Source organism: Helianthus annuus, chromosome 9 (assembly GCF_002127325.2).
Source record: "Helianthus annuus cultivar XRQ/B chromosome 9, HanXRQr2.0-SUNRISE, whole genome shotgun sequence".
Lineage (NCBI taxonomy): Eukaryota > Viridiplantae > Streptophyta > Magnoliopsida > Asterales > Asteraceae > Helianthus > Helianthus annuus.
Window position 1 is genome coordinate 16,750,161 of NC_035441.2, and position 25,792 is coordinate 16,775,952.

Sequence of the window (25,792 nt, forward strand, 5' to 3'; positions counted from 1 at the left end):
AGAATAGATTGGAATGTATTTTTGTATTGTATTATTTATAATTATCATCTCCAAATATAGGAGATTGAGTTGTAACTATATATTGGATGGTTTGTGAATAGAAGAGGCACGGTTTTATCATTATCTTACATGGTATCAACCCTAATTCGTTCCTCCTATTGACCGCCGCACCCTTCCTCGCTTCTGTCTTCCCTGCGCCGCCTCCCTTCTTCTTTCTCCATGGCCGATCAAAAGCTCCACCCTGCTGTAACCGTATCCAACATTAAGGCTTTCATTCCTATTACCCTGGACCACGAAGCCTTGGACTATAACAATTGGTCCGAATTATTCCGCCTCCACTGCACCGCCTACCTTGTTGCTGATCATCTCTCTCCTCGGACACCACCTGCTGCCGCTGACAAAGACAAAGAAAACGAGACTCCTGGCTCTTCTTCATCTCCCGCCGACTCTTGGGAGCGGCTAGATGCCATCGTCCGTCAGTGGATGTACGGTACTATCTCCACGGATCTTCTCAAGACTGTCATCAAGACCCGAACCACTGCGTATGATGCCTGGAAGGCCATTGAGTCTTTGTTCCTGGAAAACTTCTCCTCCACGGCGGTATATTGTCAAGAACTCAAGGTTTTCTCTGACCAACTGAGCAATGTCGACGCTCCTGTCGATGAACAGACTCTTGTTCTACAGACCATTGCTGGTCTTACAGAACAATATGAAACCGTCAGTACTATCCTCCAGAATACTAAACCCCTACCCTCCTTCTTTGACATCCGTTCTCAACTTTGTATGAACGAGACCACCAAAGCAAGTCATGCCCTTCACTCCGCTACCCAAGCCTCTACCGCCCTACTTACTCAAAGCCGACCCAACCACTCACCTTCCAACCCTCACCACTCCACTGCCTCCGCCTCCCAAAGTTCACGTGACCCAGCCGGAGCTGAGGTCGCTCTCGCGGCCGAGGCCGGACCTCCACCTTTCAACCCCATCGCTCCACCACCTCTTCTCAGCCTAACCACCCTTATATTATCTTCCCTAACAATTGGACCCAAAGCCAATGGGCCAATCTTCTAAACCAGGGCCAACACTTCAACAATACTACTTCCTCTCCTCTCGACAGAACCCAGACTACCCCACCATGCCCATACCCCTCTACCCCTTGGCCTAACAACAACCCGGGTATTCTCGGCCCATGCCCAGACCAAGCCTACATCGCCACCTATACACCGACACCTGCAGACAATATGTAGGCTCATTGTATGACCCGAATGAGTCGTTCAGAAGAGTTTTGGATCCGAATCAAAGGCGGAATCAGTGAAACGGACGTGGAAACAACTTGATTCACTATAATATGTCTCTATTATTAATGTAATAGTGTTATAGCACCTCGAGACAAATTGGCAGCACTTCGGTACCAATTCAGAATTCCGTTGCAAATGAAACAAGATTAAGGGTATATATAGGCGAGTAATTCCGTGTGGAATTAACAAGTTCAGTTCAAGCGGAATTAGCTAAAGCTAATTCCCTGCGGAATTAACCTTGTTAATCTCAAGCGGAATTAACTCTCAAACGGAAATACCCATTCCAAGCGGAATTACCACCTTGGTAATTTCGTGTGGAATTACCCCATACCTCCTAAAATCTAATTTCTCGAACTACGAGCCCCGATCTATCAATCCTATTACAAGATATGATACAAGACGAAGTCAATAGACATAGTGCACTAACAGACTCCCCCTTGGATGTTGACGAAGTCTTCAGCGTCTAATCTTTTGCATGACACATCTTCAATCTTGATCTGTCTTCACACTTTATCCAAATTGTCTAACACTGTAAGCATCCATCAATCTTTATCTTATTTGAACATCTTCTATCTTTGAATTGTTATATCAAAATCTGATTCTAGCTCTTTCATTAACAACTTTCTTCAGGCTCCCCCTTTCGTCAAGCTTCCGTGCTTTAGGAATCGTCACCTTGCTTTCCTTTTACAAGCTCCTCCTTGCTTCAAGTTTGTCTTCAGACTCCCCCTTAGACTCTGCTGTCGGGATCGTAGTCTGGTATCTGCAGTCTCTCAAACATTTATAAGTAACAATCTTTTGAAATTGTCCAGAAGTCATAATCTAGCTCTTTTAAACTCTTTAACCACTCCCCCTATGAATAAACTTCCATTGATTTGACAGAATTAAGTATACAAAATCGGAAACTGACTCTTTTACAGATTTTAACAATCTAAGAATCCAAATCTTTCACGGTTAATCATCCAAGTCCAAATTAATGACCTTGGAGATATCACAAACTATTTTTTATTTTTGATTTTAAAACATCAAGTTTCAAATTAATGAACATGTTTTATTTTCAGAAACAAGATCAGCATACTTAGATTTTGAAACTCAGCACTCAGACATCGGTTGTCGAACATAACGCAGAAATCAAAATCTTTTTGTATTTTTCTGAAAAATAAAACGGTAAAGAAATACTTACAGACATATTTTTGTTTGAGTTTGTGTCAGAGGATCATATCAGTTTATGACAAATCACTAGTACCGTTGAGCTTTAAACACAATATGTTCTAAACGATTCACCTAGATTGTCAGTATACTTGTCCACTTAAATTTTCACACAAACTTCAATTGAATCGAGATACAACATTAATGTTTTAAGCACTTAAACTTATTCGCGTGTCCCACCACTTGAATATACTCCCAAATCCAGACTCCTATATTCAGTCTTAAAGGTGAATATACACTAATGATATTTGTAAACGGGTAATGCGAAACCGTGAGAGCTCAGGTCAGAACTTCCGTTCAGGAAAGAGTTGACGGTTCGACTTTAGGTGTGTCCCGTTTGGGGATCTTTTCTTCAACTGCCATTAATACATATCTTTCGATATTTCTCAATTTTTTAGCAGAGGGCTGGCTTTAAAGATTAAAGCTTTTGCAAAGTATTATACGAGGACTAGGCTATTGCTCCCGCAAAATCAGAAGTCCCGATATAATACCCCAGATATCACCACTTACAAAGATTTCAGGGGTTACCTATATATCCGAGAGATGTTCCCCACGAGATAAGTAAAGTATTGATATTTAGGTTTATATCTCGAAAACAATCTACTAAGCGTGTAAAAATCTACTGTCACATCATCAGTGAGACCGTTTATCACAATAAAACGTTCCAAATCTTTAGCGTACTGTGATTGTCTACTGATGTACTATCATTTCCTCTTTTTACACAACAACTCAAATTTTTGAATTTTATCATGTTTTTGGATTTTAGATTTTATCATGTTTTTGGCTTTTTCAAATTTTCAAATGTTTTTGTATTTTCTGAAATATTCTTACTCCCCCTAAAATGCAAAACCATTTAAAGAAAATTTGATAACCGATGTAGATAGCTTTGTCTCGCCATCCATTTTCTGCATCTCATGCTCTGTTTTGCAAAAAGTATAACATACCCCCCATGATTTACAACACACTGATTTTTACAGTTTGAAAACCGTTTTTCAATCTTGTGAAATTAATCATGTTTGTTCCGCCGTGAGGGTTTCGGCATATTCAATCAACATATTTTTGATGTTTTTGATTGTTGACAAATTTAAAGACAAATTTTTGGTTTTTAAATTTTTCAATTTTTAGGGTCTTAAAATATGGTTTATTTATGTACAGAAAACAAATAAACTCCCTGTTTTAACCAACACAGGGTTCAGCAGTCTCCTCTTCCCGTTGTGCCAGGCTACTCCAACTTCCATTCTCACAATCATTGGTTTTGTTGAGCACCTGCACATTCAAATTACTCAATTATGTGAACAATTTAGCCTAGGTCTGTTTGACCTTAGGCATTTCAACACAATAAGCTTCATCCAATGTCGGAAAGTCTTTATCATCTTTCACAAAGACTTTATCAATTTTAACTTCAACTTTTTCTTCTTTTACCGAAGTCATCTGTTTCTTAGCACTCCATGTCTGTCCTTTAGGAGTACCTCGTATGTAAAAATGTGATTCTTTTTGAACATTTTTATTTTGAACAACATTTGGTTTCCAAAACTGTTGTGGTTTTGTCATATCAACTGATGTTTTCCAACTTTGTGTTGTTCTTAATCTGGGTGTGTGAGAATTCAAGGTCTGTCTTGAATCGAACCTGTTGAGGTTTGATTTCCAATTTTGGTTCGAAGCAAACTTGTTTGTGTTGTACCTCCAAGTTTGTTTTGAATCAAATTTGGTTGACCTTTGTTTCACATCCTCGGATTTTTGTTTCTCAATATTATCAGACTTCTTTTTGTCAACATCAACAGGTTTCAGATTTGGACACTTTCGTGCAAGATGTCTAGTTTGATCACATTTAAAACATGTTCTCATGGACACATCTTTGACCTGTGGTTGTTGCTTTTTCTTTTGAGCATAAAACTCTCCATTAGACTGACGCCTAAATTTGAGTTCTTTCTCTTGTTCAGAACTTGTTCCATGAACAAAATTCAGTTTTGTCTGATAATTTTGCGTTTCATTTTTATTCCAACTTTGTTTCTTCTTATAACCTAACCCAACCTTCATGTTTTTCTTCTTATAACCAGGTTTGTTATACGAAGTTTTGTGACCTTTACCAGCAAATTTTGAAATCTCAGATTTTTGAATTTCAACCATCTTGAAAACTTTGTCAATCTTTTCCGAAATCACATTCTGAATCGGGAATACAATATCTAAAAATAATTTGTCTGATTCAATCATGGTATAAACCAATCCTTTTGAATCATCATTCAATTTTTTCTCGGATTTTGTGTTTTTCAGATATCCATCATGAAAATTACCTTCATTTTGATCCTGTGATTCAGAATTACCTGTATCAACTAACTCTTATGTCAACATACTTTCAACGACCTTACCTACCACCTCTGAATCACTAGAATCATCAGATTTGGAATAGTTTACGTCAATGTTATCTGGCAATTGATCTACCATGTTGAAAGCTTTTTCGACCTTTTCATCATCATAAAATACAAACTTTTCCGGTGGTGGAACTTGATGAAACTCTGAGCCAATACCTTTCTTGTTTTGCTCAGAATCTTTTCCGTCCGGTTTTATGTTAAAAATACGTTCAAGCACATATGACGATGCATGGTAACTTTTTAATTTGTTGTGATCCTGTTCTAAATCAGCAATCTGATGCTTTAGATTAGCAACATCCTCAATATAGGAATTTACAACACCTTGCTTTATTTCATACATTTGTTTTAGTTCCTTTGATGTTTCAGAACAGTAATTCAATCTTGATTGAACAAATTTCATTTCAAGCTTCACTTTTTCATAAGACTCTTTTGTAATGTGATATGCCAATTTTATTGAATCATCTTCTTTCTTCATTTCTTGACAAACATTTTCTTTTTGAGAACATTCTTCTGTCATTTTCAAAACATTTTCTTTCAAAATCTTATTTTCTTTTTCTAATTTTTTATGTTTTTCTGAAAGTGTTTCATTATTTTCTTTTAAAACTTTTTCGTTATCTAACATTTCTTTGCATTTATTTTTGAAAACTTCTTCAACTTTTGTGAATTCAAGATTTCTTGTTCTGAACTTCTCATCTTTTTCAGTACAAACACTGCATGGTTCCATTCATTTCTTGCACTGTTCAACAGTTTTTAAGATTTCAGAATCAGAATTTACCTCAGTGATTGGCACTTTGGTGTTTGCTGCAACTTCTGTCTGATCAGCATCTTTCTGCTTTCCTTCAACGCCAACCTCATCACTATCATCACTAGCAACCTTCAAAATCTTATTCTTCACCTCAGCCAAAATTTCAATTTTCTTTTCATCTTCTACAACCTGCTGTTCTTCAGTAACAGCTTTCTCAACCTCTTCAGCAGCTTTCTTAAGATTGTTTACCATTTCTTCAACATTCTTCTTCATTCTCTCTTCATCCCTCTTCCTCAAACACGATGTCATGGCATATCTTATTTACTTTTCACGCATTTTTGCATATGTGTCATCTTTTAATACATTTCTATAGTATTCAGCAGATCGAGGAATTATGAGAAGAACATCTTCAAAAATTATGTCTTTGTTCGGAACAACAGGTTCACCTTCTCTGTTGACATAGCACCCTCTCTTCTTATCCCATCTCTTATTGCTGACAGCACTATCATACTCTTCTTGCATTTCATCCATTCTGTTCCAAGCAATGTTTCTTTCTCGGTATGTTTTCTCGCTCAGAATTTCTTCTCTGGTTTTCTCTTTGATTTTAGCTGTGCCTTTTTCTTCTTTGTTTTCCTCTTGAATTTCAGCAACAAAAACATGCTGTTGACTTGTTGATGATTTTCTCCCACGAGCTGGTACAACCCGAACTTCTTCTAGAAGAATCTGACTCCAATGAAACCCTTCGTCATCATGTATTACCACACATGCTCTTGACTTCTCTTTGGGATAATTTTCAATAATCTTCGGCTCTTCTCTGCTACGGTGATAAATTGCCTTTTGATAATAATCATCATTGAAAGGTTTCTCCGTTTCAGCAACTTCAGCATTTCTACATTCTCTTTTGAAATGACCTTTTTGCTTACATCTGAAGCAGGTCACTTTGGATTTGTCGAATCCAAGCTTTGTTGACGGACCACCTAATGATTGTTTCCCTGTAATCTCCATGTATCTCTGAGCTCTGCGAATGCAACTTGCCAAACACCAGCGAATGTCTATGAGTTCCATTTCTTCTTGATCAATCTGGTCGTAGTCTTCTTTGGTCAATTCGGAATTTCCAATTTTGCCTGCGACTAGACCTTCATATGATTCCAGAACTGATGCAAGAAAACTCATTTGTTGTTTAGCTGCATTGATGCTCATTGCCGGAGAATTTTTCAACGTAAGAGCAATGTTGCACAGTATCTCTTCTGCTTCTTCAGAACTAGCTTTTGAAGCAGATGAATGATAACCCGGATTGTAGCCTGATGAGCTTATCTGAGATTCTTTTGTTCTTTCACTACTAAATGCTGTCTTTGGTGAAGTATCAGCTTTCACAGAAGGTAAATTACCTTTGTAATAGAGACCAACATTCTGTTGATGCGAAGAACTGCTCATCTTGCTTTGTTTCTGCAATTCAAGCTCATGAGTTTCAATTTTCTCAATTAACACATCAAGAGAAATTGTATCAAATAAAACATCATTTTTCAAAATGAATACAAACGTTTGCCACTAATCAGCTCGTGGTAACGCTTCTATGATCTTATCAATAATCTCCTCTCTTGTTTTAACAATTCCAAAACGATCAAGTTCAACTTTTAGATGACCAAATCTCTCTATCATTTGTCTCACAGGATCTCCTTTCAAGCTATCAAACAAATCAAATTCTTTCTTTAATAAAGCAATTTTATTTTTCCTGATTTGTTTACCCCCCTCTACCTTAACCCGTAACGCTTCCCAAATAGATTTTGAGGATCCATTATGTTGTAACAAGGCAAACATGTCATTTCTGATGGATGATTGAATTAAGGTAATCATTCTCTGTTCAGCTGCAAATTCAGATTTGTCATCTCTGGATAATTTCTTGAGTGGAAGATTTTTTCCTTTATCATCCTTTGGTCTTTCATATCCAAACTCCAGACAGAACCAGCTTTCGTGTGCATAGGCTTTTGCCCAGTTGATGAAACGCTCTTTCCACCATGTATAGTCTTCAATACTTTCAAGAGTTGGTGGTTTTGAATGTGTATCGTAGAAGTTATCATGTTTAATGTTCTCATTTATCGCTTTTTAATGGTTTTTGGTGTGACAGTTGAGATTTCGGAAGACTCGGATGTAAACGCGTTGTAGAACGAATTGTAAAATTCTTCAGCCATGATGTAAAATTCTTGAATTACCTAATCACAATCAAACAAACACAATCAGTTTAATCAATATCAAACAACTTGAAATAAATTGACACTCGGTTGATGTGAAATGATCTTGGTATGAAATTTCCACTTTCGAACAAAAATACAATCTCAAAAGAAATGACTCTTGGTGCGAAATCACTTTTTCACGCGGAATAACAACTCACACGAAATTACAGCTTTCAAACGGAATTGTAATTTCGCACGGAAATACCAGACGAAAATAAACTTGGAAGTGAAATTACTGATTTCGTTTGGAATTTTCAAACGAAATTACGTCTTTGAAGCGGAATTACTAATTTCGCTTGAACTTTTCAAACGGAATTACTTTCTGGTGCGAAATTAACAACTAATTCTGTGCGGAATTATGATGATGTCATTTTGTCCGAACAGATTTTCAAACGGAATTATTGATTTGGTCAATTTTTAGGTCGAATTTGAGTCCAATTCTTTCAAGGATTAGTTAAAACACTGTTTCGCACGATATATGTGAAATTCAATCCATTTTGACCGTTAAATCTAGTTCAATTTAGAAAAGAAGGTGTAGAAGTAAGAAAATCTGATGATATCAAGCTGAATTTGGTAGAACTCCTCCTCCTGAGCTCTGATACCACTTGTAGGATCATTGTATAACCCGAATAAGTCGTTCAGAAGAGTTTTGGATCCGAATCAAAGGCGGAATCGGTGAAACGGACGTGGAAACAGCTTGATTCACTATAATATGTCTCTATTATTGATGTAATAGTGTTATAGCACCTAGAGACAAATTGGCAGCACTTCGGTACCAATTCAGAATTCCGTTGCAAATGAAACAAGATTAAGGGTATATATAGGCGAGTAATTCCGTGTGGAATTAACAAGTTCAGTTCAAGCAGAATTAGCTAAAGCTAATTCCGTGTGGAATTAACCTTGTTAATCTCAAGCGGAATTAACTCTCAAACGGAAATACCCATTCCAAGCGGAATTACCACCTTCGTAATTTCGTGCGGAATTACCCCATACCTCCTAAAATCTAATTTCTCGAACTACAAGCCCAGATCTATCAATCCTATTACATGATATGATACAAGACGAAGTCAACAGACATAGTGCACGAACACGTTGCTCAGGCTCTATATACACTCTCAATGAGTCAATCAGCTGACCCAATGGGATTTATGGACACCGGCACCACTGGCCACATGCCGCAACCAGGTAACCATTCTCCGTCTGTTTTTAATTCTAGCACTAATAAACAAATACTTGTTGGAAATGGCATGACCATTCCAGTTATTGGACAGGGCAACCAAACCCTCCCACCACCCTTTCCACCCTTCAAATTAAATAACGTTCTCTGTGCCCCTAACATTATTAAAAACCTCATATCAGTCCGTTGTCACACCCCCAAAATACCACATGCGGAATTACCGCGGGACATGTGACGTACCAGGATCCAAGCCACCAATCATATTGAACTTCGCGTGATAGAATTAAATAAAACTTTCATTTATTGACTTTAAGTGTTACAACGTCATAAACAATTCACAATATACAGTGGAAGCACAATTCATTCGTTAAGTATTTATAAACCACATGTAAAAGCCATTTGTCTTGTGTTGTGTTTCCATGTATCTCGACCCATGACCACTCCAGCTTCCCAGACAGCAAGTTCCAACGATATGCACCTAGAGGCCTGCAAGGCATGTAACAACAAATCAACAACAAAGTTGAGCGCGTTCACAGTTGGGTGTTCGTTTTAAGCTGTTTCCGAAATCATAGTTTGTCTTTAGCTGGCTTACTTGCCGTGGGGGTTACCCTATAGTTGAAAATATAATTAACCAGTTCCTTCTTCCCATACAATAACCAGTATCTTTATTTCCCAAACCATATCCATAATCAGTGGGGGCATCCCCATGTAAACCACTAGACCCGTTTACCATATCGACCACTGACTAAAGTAAGTTGGTGCCCTGACGTCAATGTCTATCATCATAGACTAGTGACCAGATCCATTAGTTCACGCCCGTCCTCTGCGGCACGGTTTGAGGCTTGTCAGACCTAAATAGCGCTATCTAACTAATGACCCGCTCGCCATTGGCTCGGCGATTATGTCGATATAAAAAGGAGGGACTTCATGATAGAGAGTTTTGGTCTAGTATCCGTGTTTTCACCCTTCAGTAAAGATTGTGTGTACGTAATCCCCAATCCAGGAGATTACGCAGGTTTCATTTATATCCTTATCATGTGTTGTCACCCTTCAATAAAGAGGGTGTGCACGTGTTCCGAACTAGGGGATCACGCATTTTCAGTTTAAATCCTTTACCCATTCCCAACCCTTGGGAATCCCATGCCTTGTTGAAAGTGTGAACTCACCTTTGGTTTGCTCGGTATGTTTATTCACGTATTTAAGTTGATCAATCAAGTCCTAGCATGAGTACCAGTATCAATCAGTTTCAAGTTTACTTATACGTTGTTCACATTTACACACGTAGTATACATTCAACAACAGACATGATATATCACTTAATCACTTAGTGCACGTAGCAGTTCATAACACAGATTCAGGTTCTCAATCATCAACTCAGCAGGTCATAACATTCATCGCACACCTCATTTACAATTACTGTTTGGGGTCACGCAGTAGCATATCAATCACACATCTTTAGTTTACACTACGCCGGTAACATATCAGAACACACCTTGCTATAAATAATCAAATCAACAATGCATAATTAATCAACACATTTTACGACCACATAAGCAATCAATCCTATTGTGCATCCTACATAATAACACCCTTAATACCCATTTTATTTACAAACGTACACTTATTCTCGCAGCCCATTACCCTTACGTGAAGCCCAATTGAGTTGCAGGCCCACTGGATGATGCTTTAACCTGCTCAGCCCAACACGTTTGGGCCTACGGATCCAATGGCGGCCTGGTTTCAATTGAGTCACCGGCTGGCTTATAGCCCGGTGTTTAATGTGTAGCCTAGTTATTAATCATCAGGCCCAAAACTAGTAGATTAAATTAAGTGTGTGCGTGTGTCCAACAGATATATGCGGCCCAAGTTAACAACCAATCTCTCAAGAATGTCTGTTAACACCCAATACCTTCCTTCATTGTTTGCAAATGTCACCTATCATAAATTAGTAATCAACTTACCAAATTAATCACCCTTTCAAAACCCTATGCACCGTCCCACTATCTCGATCCCCTAAATCACATGAGCCTTGATTACATTTTGACACCTTGTCCATATAAGCAGAATTTATTATGCCACCATTTAATTCATTGATAAACAACACTATTTGATACTCATAGAACCGTCACATCAAACAAACCTTCGACTCATACCAATCCGACAAAGTCACTGCAATCATTCATCAAGTAATTTCCATCTATAATCATAATCGTCCATCCAGTTCATGCATATCGTTCCAGAATCGGTTTTCGTGTGTGAATCTAGGCCTCCTTATCATCATAATTAATAAGCATCCAAGTTTACATAATACCCTAAACCAAATCACAACATGGCCGATTATTATCGTGCTAACAACCTTCCTCTTTCATAAATATATAGTTATTGTATCTCACATGTACGCATATAATCTTAAAAAAATGTTCATGTATTAATACAACTCACGAATCAATTAACACATATATGTATATTTGAACATCTAGTATAGTTCTAATCATACCAAGACACAACAAAAACATTAATGTATAATTCGATTAATCCAAATTACACATAAACAACATCATACCAATATGAAAGTCACAGTTAAGATCAACTAACCAGGAATTGTGTTATCTCGAGGGGGGGGGTTCTCTTGCTGTTCGTAGAAGATGAAGGAAAATAGGGTTTGGTGTTTTTAGTTCTTGTGATAACCTTTAGAGTTCTTGTGCCAAACCTTTAAATGTTACGTATGCACAAATAGGCTACAAGTTGGGTGATTCATTTCAGTGGCCTCTGGCCCAATCACAACAACTAATACCCGGCCCACTTACTTATATGTTTGTTAAACAAAACAATCGTTGTATTCAGCCCAAGTGTCATAAGTATTATTCTAACATTAATCAAGTTTTATATTAACACAAAACGAACAGCACAAGAAAGTAATAAAGAACGAAAGGTTTGGGTCACGGGATTTAAACGACACTGACCTCTAAAGCTCGGGTTGTCACATCATCCCCAGCTTGAAAGAAATTTCGTCCCGAAATTTAGCACATGGTTACCGAGGAAGCTAGTTATGTTGCGTGTTTTCCTAGTTTTCCTGGGGTGTCACATCATCCCCCCGTTGGTTTGGAATTTCGTCCCGAAATTCCGTAGTAGCTTTAGCCTCAGTAATGGTTGCACTTTTCTCGAACAATTAGGGATACTTGTGTGTCATTTGATCCTCTCGTTCTCAGGTGAACTCTGGGCCACGACGAGAGTTCCAACGAACTCGAACAAGAGGTATTCTGGTGCGCTTGAGAATCTTAACATCTCGGTCAGTAATCTCTACTGGTTCCTCGACGAATCGCAGCTGATCGTCGATAGTGAGCTCCTTGAGAGGAACTATGAGGGTCTCATCTGACAGACACTTCTTCAAATTCGACACATGGAATATGTTGTGAACTCAGCTGAGTTCTGCAGGTAGATTCAGCTTGTAGGCCACCTTGCCAATTTTCCCAATGATTTCGAAAGGTCCAACTTATCGCGGGTAGATTCAGTCTGCCCCTCCGCCTTGGGATGATATGCCGTGATCATGTCTAGACGTGAGCCAAAGGATTTGTGCATCGCTTGCCACAAATCAAATATCGTGGGTCGCGATTAGAGATAATGGAGGTTGGCACCCCGTGCCTAGTAACAACTTCTTTCAGGTAGATGACTGCGAGTGTAGAAAACTTATCCGTTTCCTTGATGGCTAGAAAGTGTGCTGGTTACGTGAGACAATCAACGATCATCCAGGTGATATTGTTTCCGTTTCGAGTTGTAAGTAGGCTAGCGACCAAATCCATGGCAGGTTGTTTTCGCTTTCGATATAGGTGTTTCTAGTTGCTGACACTTCACTTTGACTTTCCCACAAGTCAAACATCATTCCCAGTACAAGGTTTATACATCCTAATGCCTCTCATCAAAACCCAGACAACTAGAATGTCGAGGCCGGTGTGCCTTGCTCAACACGAGTTCCCTACAATTGCCGTATAATGAGGCCCACTCTCGTTCTGTGAGGTAACGAGTGTCGTCCGACCTGCCAAAGGTTTCTTCTCCATGCCCGCATGGGTTCAACTTGAAAATCCTCTTCCTTCAGTGCTCCAGTTTGAACAGAGCGAGTCTGATCAGGTAAGTTAGAGTCGATAGTAAGCTGCGAAGCACGTGTACGTATAGGTTTCACAGTCGTACCCGTTTCAGAAGTTCCATCCAGCGATGTTTTTGCATGCTTTAGCTTTTTCGGAACCAGGGTACACGGGAGGCCCTTGTGATCAGTCTAAATAACGCATCTGGTACCGTCCAAGTAATGCCTCCATCCAAAATCCCAAAGCCACGGTTTTCACCGCCAGTTGTGTGTCGTGCAGTTCCTCTTTGTAACTCCGTCATGTAAACACTCTCTCGTGTTGCGTCGGTGTGTAATTGGGTCTCTGATTCGGACCATCATGGTATACCACTAAATCACCCGTACCCTTAGGTAAAGACAATGCGAAGCTTGTTGCAGAGTTGGGATTTGAAAGCTGAAAAGACGTCCTCCTGTTTTGTCTCCCACGAACACAGCACCCTGTTGTGCTAAAGAGATTTAAGCTGCGCGATCTTCGAAAATCCTGTGATGCATCTGCGATAGCATCTAGTGAGACCAAGAAATTGTTGTATCCTCGATGGGATCTTTTGTGTCGATCAGTTTCTAACCAAAACGGGTCTTAGCGAGATCCACGTATATTCCCACTTCGTTGATTATATGATCAAAAAGGTATCCCTCGCATCCAGAAGTTACATTTATCAAGACTTCGCGTGGTGTAGCTCCTCCTTCAGAAGCTCTCAAATGAGTTGTAAAGCTGCCCATGATGTTCCTTTCTCCTGGAAATGATTCAACATGTCGTCAATAAGCATGAACGATTCATGTGATCCATACAGCTGCTGGTGTGATGATTAGCTCGAAGGTCTTGGAATACAACGTCGAAATGGCCGCACTGTGCTTCGTTGAAGGCACATTCTCCCCTTAAACTACCTTCTGATAATAACTCGTTTCTTATTCAATCCTCGAATGGAAGCTCGACCCCCGCAACTGGTCGTCAGGTTGTCAATATATGGTCGTGGCAAACGGTCCTCAACTGTCACCTTATTGAGTTCTTGAAAGTCAGCACACATATGAAAAGGCTTATCTTCATGCATATAACTTGGGCTCCCCAATGCGAAAAGCTAGGTCCGACAAAACTCATGTTCAACAATTCCTGCAATTGATTAGACAGCTCTTGCAACCCTCCTGGTGCAAGACGGTAAGAGTGCGCGCAATCAGGGCTGCCTCTGGCGCGAGATTAGACTGAGATTTCACCTAAAAATTGTGGAAGTAAACCCGAGAGCTCCTCGAATAGCACACTGAGATGTGTCACAACAATTGATGGATCTTCGATCCTATTTTCCTTAGTCTTATCATCAGGAACGGTTGCTAGTATAGCGGAGTCATCCCTCCGTAGACCCTTTTGGGCCTTCATAACTGGACTGGCGCTAACCTTTGCACCACTCTGACGCTTTAGAACAAATAACGATTCTCCACACAAAATTTTCTCCTCACTGGGTATGTCTGCATGATTTCTGAATAACCAATCCACACTAACTACTGCATTGTAACCATCAGGGGTAGTAGAAGGAAGGCCGATGTTGAACACTTATCCCACATGGTCGAGTTTGCATCCCAGCAAACTTATGAGGTTTCGATTGCCTTGCCCTCAGTCAATTCCACAACAAGTTCGACTTCAAGAAGCGTCAGGGTTAAACAGAACAGAGATGAACGATTTGCTACCGATACATGCTCCCATGTTGCTATTATCCTGGCGTCGCCCACGCCATTCCTAAATGCCCTTCCACGAGCATCGTTCCCAATGTTTGTTGTTTTCGTCACGAGAATTTCCAGTACTGTCATCGTTCCCTTGGTTGTCGTCACCTTGACTTAACATAGTCAATCCTTGTCGAGGTCACCTTCGTTTCCATACTGTAAGCTACAATCACGAGTACCTTGATGTTGTCGCGACTGTTGCCTCTAATATTGTTGCCTGTAACGGTGTCCAGCGTCCGTTCACCAACAAGGTCCATATTTTCACATTTCGTGCCACGTCCCAAGGCACTACTCATGGTGCGGGCGGTTACACAGTCCGCTCTACAGTCAGTCGTCATTGATTTTGTCCCGATTGGTTCGTAAAAGTCGACTCCCATGAGTCGCTGGCTGGGGTTAAGGATTCGATTGGAGTCAAATCGCTGTTGTTCGTAGCCGGTAACTAGGTTCATTCAAATGCTGAAGTCGGTAAGGTACTACGTTTACCCTCTTGTCCATCGTTTTTGCAAGTTGACTGGGTAATACACAGTATGTCGCGAGAGTGTTGCAGAAGTGATCGTACTTCGGGATCTAAGGCGTCAACACGCTAAGTTCCAGCAAACAAAGATAAGTGAGGAAAGTATAGTCCAATCATTTGACGCTGAGCCATCCAACTCAGGGACGTTCATACTAGCACCTAACATTCTACACAGTTAGCTAGGCGTTCAGATGTGTGATCAGGGGATACTCGACAGCATCGAGATTCGTAAGGATTCAGAAAGGAATGAAAAGTTCACGTTCGGGTAGGGGACAATCACTGTTATGACCCCTATAGGTTTGTTATGTTTCACATTGTTCAAATAACGGAACGGAACCCCTTTTTCACTTGTTAAGCCTCACTGGGACTTGCATGCACCCCACATTATTATTATGTGTGCACCCACAATAATATTGTGATTTGCATGCTCATCTCAGCTCCTCTTAACTCATGTCAAATGGTTCATCAAACTCGAGTAGCAACCAAAGAGCATCACGAAACGTAAGTCATGAATGTTTAGGGAAATACCACCCTATCAGTTACATAACACATGGAAGTAATACATGAATTCATACAATTGTGCTAAACATGCAATCTCATGCAATATCACATGTAAGTGTTCATTAGTTATGTAGTACAATGAGTATACGAGAGACGAACCTTGCAATCTGGAGCTGAGTGTCATGGTCGTATTACCGTTTTCAGAACTGTTCGGTTATAGTCTGGTTTTCCAAAAACGTTATCCCCCTTTTTAAATAAAACCAAGTTCACTATAACCAATGGCTCTAATACCAATCTGTCACACCCCCAAAATACCACATGCGGAATTACCGCGGGGTTTGTGACGTACCAGGATCCAAGCCACCAATCACATTGAACTTCGCGTGATATAATTAAATAAAACTTTAATTTATTGATTTTAAGTGTTACAACGTTATAAACAATTCACAGTATACAGCAGAAGCATAATTCATTCGTTAAGTATTTATAAACCACATGTAAAAGCCATTTGTCTTGTGTTGTGTTTCCATGTATCTCGACCCATGACCACTCCAGCTTCCCAGACAGCAAGTTCCAACAATATGCACCTAGAGGCCTGCAAGGCATGTAACAACAAATCAACAACAAAGTTGAGCGAGTTCACGGTTGGGTGTTCGTTTTAAGTTGTTTCCGAAATCATAGTTTGTCTTTAGCTGGCTTACTTGCCGTGGGGGTTACCCTATAGTTGAAAATATAATTAACCAGTTCCTTCTTTCCCATACCATAACTAGTATCTTTATTTCCCAAACCATATTCATAATCAGTGGGGGCTTCCCCATGTGAAGCACTAGACCCGTTTACCAAATCGACCACTGACTAAAGTAAGTTGGTGCCCTGACGTCAATGTCTATCATCATTAACTAGTGCCCAGATCCATTAGTTCACGCCCGTCCTCTGCGGCACGGTGTGAGGCTTGTCAGACCTAAACAGCGCAATCTAACTAATGACCCGCTCGCCATTGGCTCGGCGATTAAGTCGATATAAAAAGGAGGGACTTCATGATAGAGAGTTTTGGTCTAGTATCCGTGTTGTCACCCTTCAGTAAAGAGGGTGTGTACGTAATCCCCAATCAAGGAGATTACGCAGGTTCTGTTTATATCCTTATCATTTGTTGTCACCCTTCAATAAAGAGGGTGTGTACGTAATCCCCAGTCCAGGAGATTACGCAGGTTCCGTTTATATCCTTATCATATGTTGTCACCCTTCAATAAAGAGGGTGTGCACGTGTTCCGAACTAGGGGATCACGCAGTTTCAGTTTAAATCCTTTACCCATTCCCAACCCTTGGGAATCCCATGCCTTTTGGAAAGTGTGAACTCACCTTTGGTTTGCTCGGTATGTTTATTCACGTATTCAAGTTGATCAATCAAGTCCTAGCATGAGTACCAGTATCAATCAGTTTCAAGTTTACTTATACGTTGTTCAAATTTACACACGTAGTATACATTCAACAACAAACATGATATATCACTTAATCACTTAGTGCACGTAGCGGTTCATAACACAGATTCAGGTTTTCAATCATCAACTCAACAGGTCATAACATTCATCGCACACCTCATTTACAATTACTGTTTGGGGTCACGCACTAGCATATCAATCACACATATTTAGTTCACACTACGCCGATAACATATCAGAACACACCTTGCTATACATAATCAAATCAACAATGCACAATTAATCAACACATTTTACGACAACATAAGCAATCAATCCTATTGTGCATCCTACATAATAACACCCTTAATACCCATTTTATTTACATGCGTACACTTATTCTTGCAGCCCATTACCCTTACGTGAAGCCCAAATGAGTTGCAGGCCCACTGGATAATGCTTTAACCCGCTCAGCCCAACACGTTTGGGCCTACGGATCCAGTGGCGACCTAGTTTCAATTGAGTCACCGACTGGCTTATAGCCCGGTGTTTAATGTGTAGCCTAGTTATTAATCATCAGGCCCAAAACTAGTAGATTAAATTAAGTGTGTGCGTGTGTCCAACAGATATATGCGGCCCAAGTTAACAACCAATCTATCAAGAATGTATGTTAACACCCAATACCTTCCTTCATTGTTTGCAAATGGCACCTATCATAAATCAGTAATCAACTTACCAAACTAATCACCCTCTCAAAACCCTATGCACCGTCCCACTATCTCGATCCCCTAAATCACATGAGCCTTGATTACATTTTGACACCTTGTCCATATAATCGAAATTTATTATGTCACCATTTAATTCATTGATAAACAACACTATTTGATACTCATAGAACCGTCACATCAAACAAACCTTCGACTCAAACCAATCCGACAAAGTCACTGCAATCATTCATCAAGTAATTTCCATCTATAATCATAATCGTCCATCCAGTTCATGCATATCGTTCCAGAATCAGTTTTCGTGTGTGAATCTAGGCCTCCTTATCATCATAATTAATAAGCATCCAAGTTTACATAATACCCTAAACCAAATCACAACATGGCCGATTATTATATTCATGCTAACAGCCTTCCTCTTTCATAAAAATATAGTTATTATATCTCACATGTACAAATATAATCTCAAAACAATGTTCATGTATTAATACAACTCACGAATCAATTAACACATATACGTATATTTGAACATCTAGTATAGTTCTAATCATACCAAGACACAACAACAACATTCATGTATAATTCGATTAATCCATATTACACATAAACAACATCATACCAATATGAAAGTCACAGTTAAGATCAACTAACCAGGAATTGTGTTATCTCGAAGAGGGGGGGGGGGTTCTCTTGCTGTTCGTAGAAGATGAAGGAAAAGAGGGTTTGGTGTTTTGAGTTCTTGTGATTACCTTTAGAGTTCTTGTGCCAAACCTTTAAATGTTACGTATGCACAAATAGGCTACAAGTTGGGCGATTTATTTTAGTGGCCTTCGGACCAATCACAACAACTAATACCCGGCCCACTTACTTATATGTTTGTTAAACAAAACAATCGTTGTATTCGGCCCAAGTGTCATAAGTATTATTCTAATATTAATCAAGTTTTATATTAACACAAAACGTTCAGCACAAGAAAGGAATAAAGAACGAAAGGTTTGGGTCACGGGATTTAAACGACACTGACCTCTAAAGCTCGGGTTGTCACATCATCCCCAACTTGAAAGAAATTTCGTCCCAAAATTTAGCACGTGGTTACCGAGGAAGCTAGTTATGTTGCGTGTTTTCCTAGTTTTCCTGGGGTGCCACATCCATCATCTCATGATGGACAACTTATTATCTATTGAATTTGACCCGTTTGGTTTTCTTGTGAAGGATCTCAAGACCAAAGCTCCTATCCTACGATGCAATAGCTCGGGCGACCTCTATCCGCTCACCACCAATTTTCTCAAGTCACCTACCTCACCAACTGCTCTCACTGCTATCACCCAAGATCGTTGGCACCAACGTCTTGGCCACCCGGGATCCAACCTATTGCAATTGTTAGTCTTATTCTTTTATTAACTTTAGTAAACCAAACAATACGCTTTGTTAGTCATGTGTTTTTGGCAAAAGCGTCAGACTTCCTTTTTATGAATCTATCAATAAAACCCATTTGCCTTTTGATATCATTCATAGTGATTTATTGTAACGCCCGTCTCATTTTTATCAAGATTTGTATAATAAGATACACGTTTTAATGCTAAAATGTGACTTTACAAAAACTTGTCTTACCAACATTACTAAATAATTACAACGTTTCAAAAACAATTTATAAGCGTTTACATAATTCACTTATAATAACACAATTCAAGATTTGATGCGGAAGCTTCATTTAACGTTGTGTTCAGTTCTTGCTCGACGCTTGATCTTCATCCGGGACTCTCGACATTCACCTATGATCAAAACCAACTTAGAAGTCAGTTTTGATAGTTAAATAACAAATACAATAAGGAAATTGGGCCAAATAATCGAAATAAACCAAAAATCAAAATTTTCAACAATTCAGGCCGTCGCCACGCGCGACGGTAAAGGCCTTTGGCCGTGGCATAGCGCCACGGACCTATTTTGACAGAATGTTCATGCTGGTTGCTGCATATTCCCAGCATAACCCGATTTCACGGAAACGAGCATAACTCTCTCGTTTTTAATCCGTTTTACCCGATTCTTTTTCCTACGCGCTCGTAATTTAATTCTCCATCTTATGGAGTTAAAATCCAACATTCGAATTAACAAGATTCAAGACTCTTAAGCCTTCTGCTTAATACCTTTTTACAAAGTTTTGACCTATTCATGCATTTATTAAACAAATCAGTTTGTTTGACCCCTATTCCTCTTGAACCTATTAAATTCATTATTGTCTAACATAATAGGTTCAAATCACGGGTTTATGTAGCTTCTTAAACCTATTTTCGCTCATATGCTTATTTTGACCCGTTAAGGGTATTTAAGCATATTTTAAGCACAAATTGTTTTCATTCGTTTCTAGATTCATATTTCCACATTTCTTATCAAATGATCTTCCACCACAATTGTATTTGTGGTGGATTTAATGTGGTGATCTATATAATCCGAGTCTTACTCCTCGGATTGTTATTTTACGATAAGACCCACATAGAGTCGTTTGACCAAAGACCTACATCTTTCTCCTTCTTATACTTATTGTAAGCATTCATTTAATCATAAAACTCATTTCCAAACAACCATTAAAGGCCGTTTGTTCAATTTAGCTTACAAGGGCGTTTTAGTCCATTTTACCTTTTATTTACGATCAAGGACCTTCGCTACTTATTTGCCCAAATTTGTACGTTAGTTATAATCATATTTATACGTACCTGGCTTGGGTCAACATTTTGACCCGTTTTAATTCCTTGCGTCCGTAATATGCTAATTCATAGCATTTTTAATCCATAAACCATTATTATCCTGTAAACATAAGACTTGGCAATTACTTATTAGTCAACATTTGTTAATTGGCACTAAAATGTCACCCTTTGACCCACTTGGTCTAAACGACCAAACAATTTGTGTTTGTATTTAGAATGGTATATATATATATTTACCATTTCGTTATTTAACCAATTTCGGCTTACATCGTAGGGTGTCTTATAGTTTTAACTTATGTTTGTCGACACGCGACCAAATGACCATTTTATCCCTATCCTTATTATGAGTTACCCTATACGATAACATCTCAAGATTCATTGTATGTTCATCATTTTGCGGCTCTATTACCATTTACCCAGTTTTACAATTCATCATGGTTTTTATCAATTTTGTATATGTTCCCACACGTATCAATCGCGTCGAAATCCATATTTCCAATATTATCATTATCGAGTTTATAACTTATAGAATAATTAAGTATTCTACAAAAGGTGTAAGTTTTACTTACCTTGAATTCCGATTATGCTTTTCCGCGCGTATTAGTTCCGTTTGATCTGCTTTCTCCCCAAGCTTCACCTAGCTTGTTAAGCGCCAACTATCACTCATCATTCACAAGGTGGTTAGTTTAATCTTAACTTAATACGATTATTCCACCTCACGCATTTTATATCCAAAATTATCATTCATCGCATTGTAGGTCAGTTTGACTTTTTTAAAGTCAAATGCCCATTAGTACATGAATTGCACATTTAAGTTCATCAACTAGTTTAGGCATTTTCAAATGACCTAGTAGGCATTCTTTTAAGCCATCGTTTTTAACTAATCTTTTAACCGAGTTATTACATTTCCAACACCTTATCTTGTTCAAGCGATTACCAAGACTAATTTATTCATTTGTTTCGCAAGAACTAAGGGTTTCTCATATACGAGTGAACCCCGTTTTATCATATCACTAGTGTTCACCCGAACACCTAATATAGTCAAGTTGTATTTATCAATTAGTAGATAACATGATCTCATACACCTAGTTTCATGAACATAGCTACCAAATTTCTTCATAATGTTTAAAACCCTATTTCTACCATGTATGAACAATTACTCAAACTTACAATTTGTTCGAGTATCTTGATTTCATTATTCAATATGATGATTCTAAACAAAAATTTAACCTTAACTTCATCATATTATCAAAACCCACATAGATAGGTGTGGTGATTTCAACCTAACACCTAAATCTTAGCAATTTATTCTAATTCTTTACTTAGGGCTTGTTCCTAAGCAATCATACATCTCAAATTCAGCCATAACTTCTACGATTCATACCGAATTCACACCTTGTGATGTTAATAAATTTTAACAACTTCATCAATATCAAAAATTCGACGTACCTCCCTTAGCTTGGGTGATTGTTAATTCGCGTTCATGCATTGATTTGAGGCTAGAATCGACCTTCAATTTGTTGAATTTGGTTGAGTTAGGGTTTTGGCCCCTTGGAGCCCTTCTGGTCGATTCCAGAACATGCACCACACGCACTCTTGTGGGGGTGTTGTGTTGTTTTATTTAGTTTTATAAAATCAATTTCAAGTTACCCTATTTTAGGCCTCATGTTTGGTTTGTTATTAATTAGGTCACAACCTAATTATTTTTAACAATATTCTCACTAATTAACTAGGTTAAGTATTCCTAGTTAATTTAGTGGGTTCGGGGAATTTATGACTGGGTTTATTTTAAGTCCCGTTAACTCGGGCCTCTTATAAACTTATTTCCTTAAAACTTTGATTCGTTTGTATTTAACACTAGGATTATTTATTTAAATCCGAATATTTACCGGGTTATTTTTACCAGTAATGGTACTTTACCCGTCTTTTAGTATTAACGGGGTTTGATTACCAAACCCGTTTTCGGGGTGTTACAAGTCTACCCCCCTTAAAGAGGTTTCGTCCCCAAAACCTTTCTTACGTAGTTCTTATAGGTTTAACTCTACTGACTTAGTTTCGGCAACTTCTTGAGCATTGCTCGTAATTAACAACCTTACCAGAAAAGTAAGGTAGTGTGCTATTGGTTTTAAGGCGTATGACATATGCGCCTTTCACATGTAAGGCCTCGTATGCCATTACTTTCAGCGTGTATTTCTTATTTTAGTTATTTATTTGATCGAGTTGTCATCTAATCACTCGGTTGTATTTATTTTCGACATGTTTGCTTCAATCTAATCTTATTTCAACAGGCGCTTGTATAAGTCGTAACACTATTCCGACTTTAATAAAAAGTTTTACCGGCTAGCCTGATTAGTCGCCGTCACCTTATTCCCGTCCTTCGGGTATATCTATTGCCGACCCGGCCTTTTACATGTTTTCTGATTTTTCCTATCTCGTAACTCATGTTACGATTTGATTGTATTCTATATCATTTTCTATATTTCTTTTCTTGTCTGTGAGCGTGTCACGTCACGTTTAAGTCTAATTCGACTTTTCTTTATCATGCTTCTTCTTTTCAAACGCATCTTCTCGCACCCATCAATGTCAAGACTTATATCTTTCATGCTTACTATTAATACGTCTATCAGAATTCATATTTGTAAAAACGTTATTTCTTACCAAAACCGAAGTTTTAGTTTAGCATCTTCTCTTTAGCTTTTGTCAATTATCCATACCGGGATATTGACAGTCTAAAATTTATTCTTTTACAGTCTTTGCTTTATGCGAGGATTCTCAATTGATTCCCTTGCTTTTTCTAATTAAGCCGTAGGTTTTATCACTTAGCCTTATGGGCTATTTTATTCGACTTTCACCTCTTTAAGGCGAGGTCCTTATAATCTATTTCTTTCTAGTCATGACTCGTGGGTCATTTTAGTCTCGTAGACCTTTCCATTGTTTATAACCCCAAAGGTTATGTTGATCCCGTAGTTCATTCTTTACTCATGTCGTTCTTAAAATACATGTTTGGTGTTAAGGCACCCTGTTTTTTGTTTGAAGAATCATTTAGTTTCAAGCTTAAGATCCGTTAGTCTTGACTGTAGTTCGTGGCTATAATCGTTTTATTTCGGATCATGCTCCCGACTCTATGACTTCTCACGTCATGTATACGTCGGTTTGTTTTATGCTCATTGTTATTTGGTTTGCGTATGTTCTTATTTGGTTATGTCCCATTACCGGGCTCATTACTCTTTTGCTTTTAACGCTACCTTTATTTAGCTAACGCTTATTTGTGCCATCCAACATTATATTGTATTCAACCTGTTTGACTTGTTAATGTGAAATCCATCACTTATAAACAATCAACTTTATTCTTTATTCAACCCGTTCGACCTCAAATGGTTGAACATATTTATTCAAAATTTCTATTTACGAGATTTTATAGTCATAACTCATAATCCAAGTCTTTTGATTTTCAACTTGTGTTCACGTCTCGTGGTTTACACATGTGCTTAAATTCCTACCCATCAACTGGGTGTTTTACCGAGGTGGTTATTATTGCAACCCTCCCGGTATGCATTAAGACCTCACTTCAGTTTTATATTCTGATTTTGTCCACAAGTTTGACATTTTACAACAACGGCCCGTTAAGAGACATATTCTCATTTTCCGGGTTCGAGTGTAAGTACACCCCCCCTCCCAATGCATATTGTCACACGCCTTTCTGCGGCGGAAGCACGAGGTGTGATCATGAAAGGATCTCATTGCATACGATAGGTAAACATACTATATGCTCATGAAAATAACTTCAAATACCATAATTTGAAACATATGCTTAGCGTTTACATCGCTAGGTCATATAAAACATTGTCTTAAAAGTTTATAACTTTATTTAAAGATAAACATAAGCGACATCCAAGAGCATAAGTAAGACCACGCGCACATCCATCCTAGTTACCTGAAATACATGTGAGTTTTGGAAAAAAAACGTCAACATAATGTTGGTGTGAATTCATGCAGTTTTGTATTTCACGTTTGTATACTTTGTATGAAAACATAGTTTGTGAATAAATCAAGTTTTCATATATATAAATCCAGTTTCATGTGTACACCACGTACTCATGTATAATTCAAATTCTTCTTGAGTACCCCACGTACTCAAGTATAATTCCCATTTTCTTGAGTACCCCACGTACTCAAGTATTCATCAAGTTTTAGTATGGTATGAAATTTTATCTAAATAAGGTATTCCTGTAAGTATCAGGATTGTTAATGGGTTGCAAAGCCATTAACATGTGACACGACATAGGAAGTCACCAAACCTTAGGCATTTAATTGGTATATTCTGAGACACAAAAGCACTAATCGGTACTCGCCCTCACCGAGAGTGTGGCTGCCCGGCACCCGTTAGATCTAACCTTTTGTTCTGCGGTCTAAGTATATTGTTGATTCATGGTGCTTCTGTACCCTATTCGTGACACGATTCCTCGCATCATTTTTCATAGCGCATCCTACTTGGTACTCGTTTCTCACCAAGCGCGCTTCCCGTATTCTTATATCACATCACACTTGGTACTCGTTTCTCACCAAGTGTGTTTCTTGTATTCTTATATCGCTACACACTTGGTACTCGTTCTCACCAAGTGTGCTTTTTATTATCATACCATTTGTTAAACATAAAAATATTTGTAACATGTATTTCACCCCCGAAGTTATAAAACTGAAAACAGTTAAGAGAAAAGGGGGAGCATGAACTCACAACTTTGCGTTCCTGTGCGTCGTAAACTTCACCGGATTTGCTTAATTAACGTCGTAACCTATACGCGTTTTCTTAACGTTAGTCACTAGACTTGCATCGCACAAGTACAGTCACTCTCTTTTGTGTATATATTCTTGTGTTAAAAATATTTTATATTTTTAACTAAGTATCTTACTTATTATTATTTTCTCTAAAATTAATATAAGTATCTTGTGTTTTGCACTTTACACCCGAATTATGTATCTTGTATGATGTATGTGTATTTTTAAGTCTTAATACGCTAGCACGTATAACACATACTATATCCACTTAGCACAAAAGTTGGTGATAAAATAATATATATTTTTCTC

At 38.4% G+C, this 25,792-nt stretch overlaps 1 protein-coding gene across 1 annotated transcript; it reads left to right on the forward strand.

The window, feature by feature from the left end:
* Positions 1 to 219: 219 nt before the first annotated feature.
* Positions 220 to 1,068, forward strand: LOC110875329. The gene has a single exon (XM_022123524.1). It carries the CDS (start codon positions 220 to 222, stop codon positions 1,066 to 1,068), a length of 849 nt encoding a protein of 282 aa, XP_021979216.1.
* Positions 1,069 to 25,792: the final 24,724 nt, after the last annotated feature.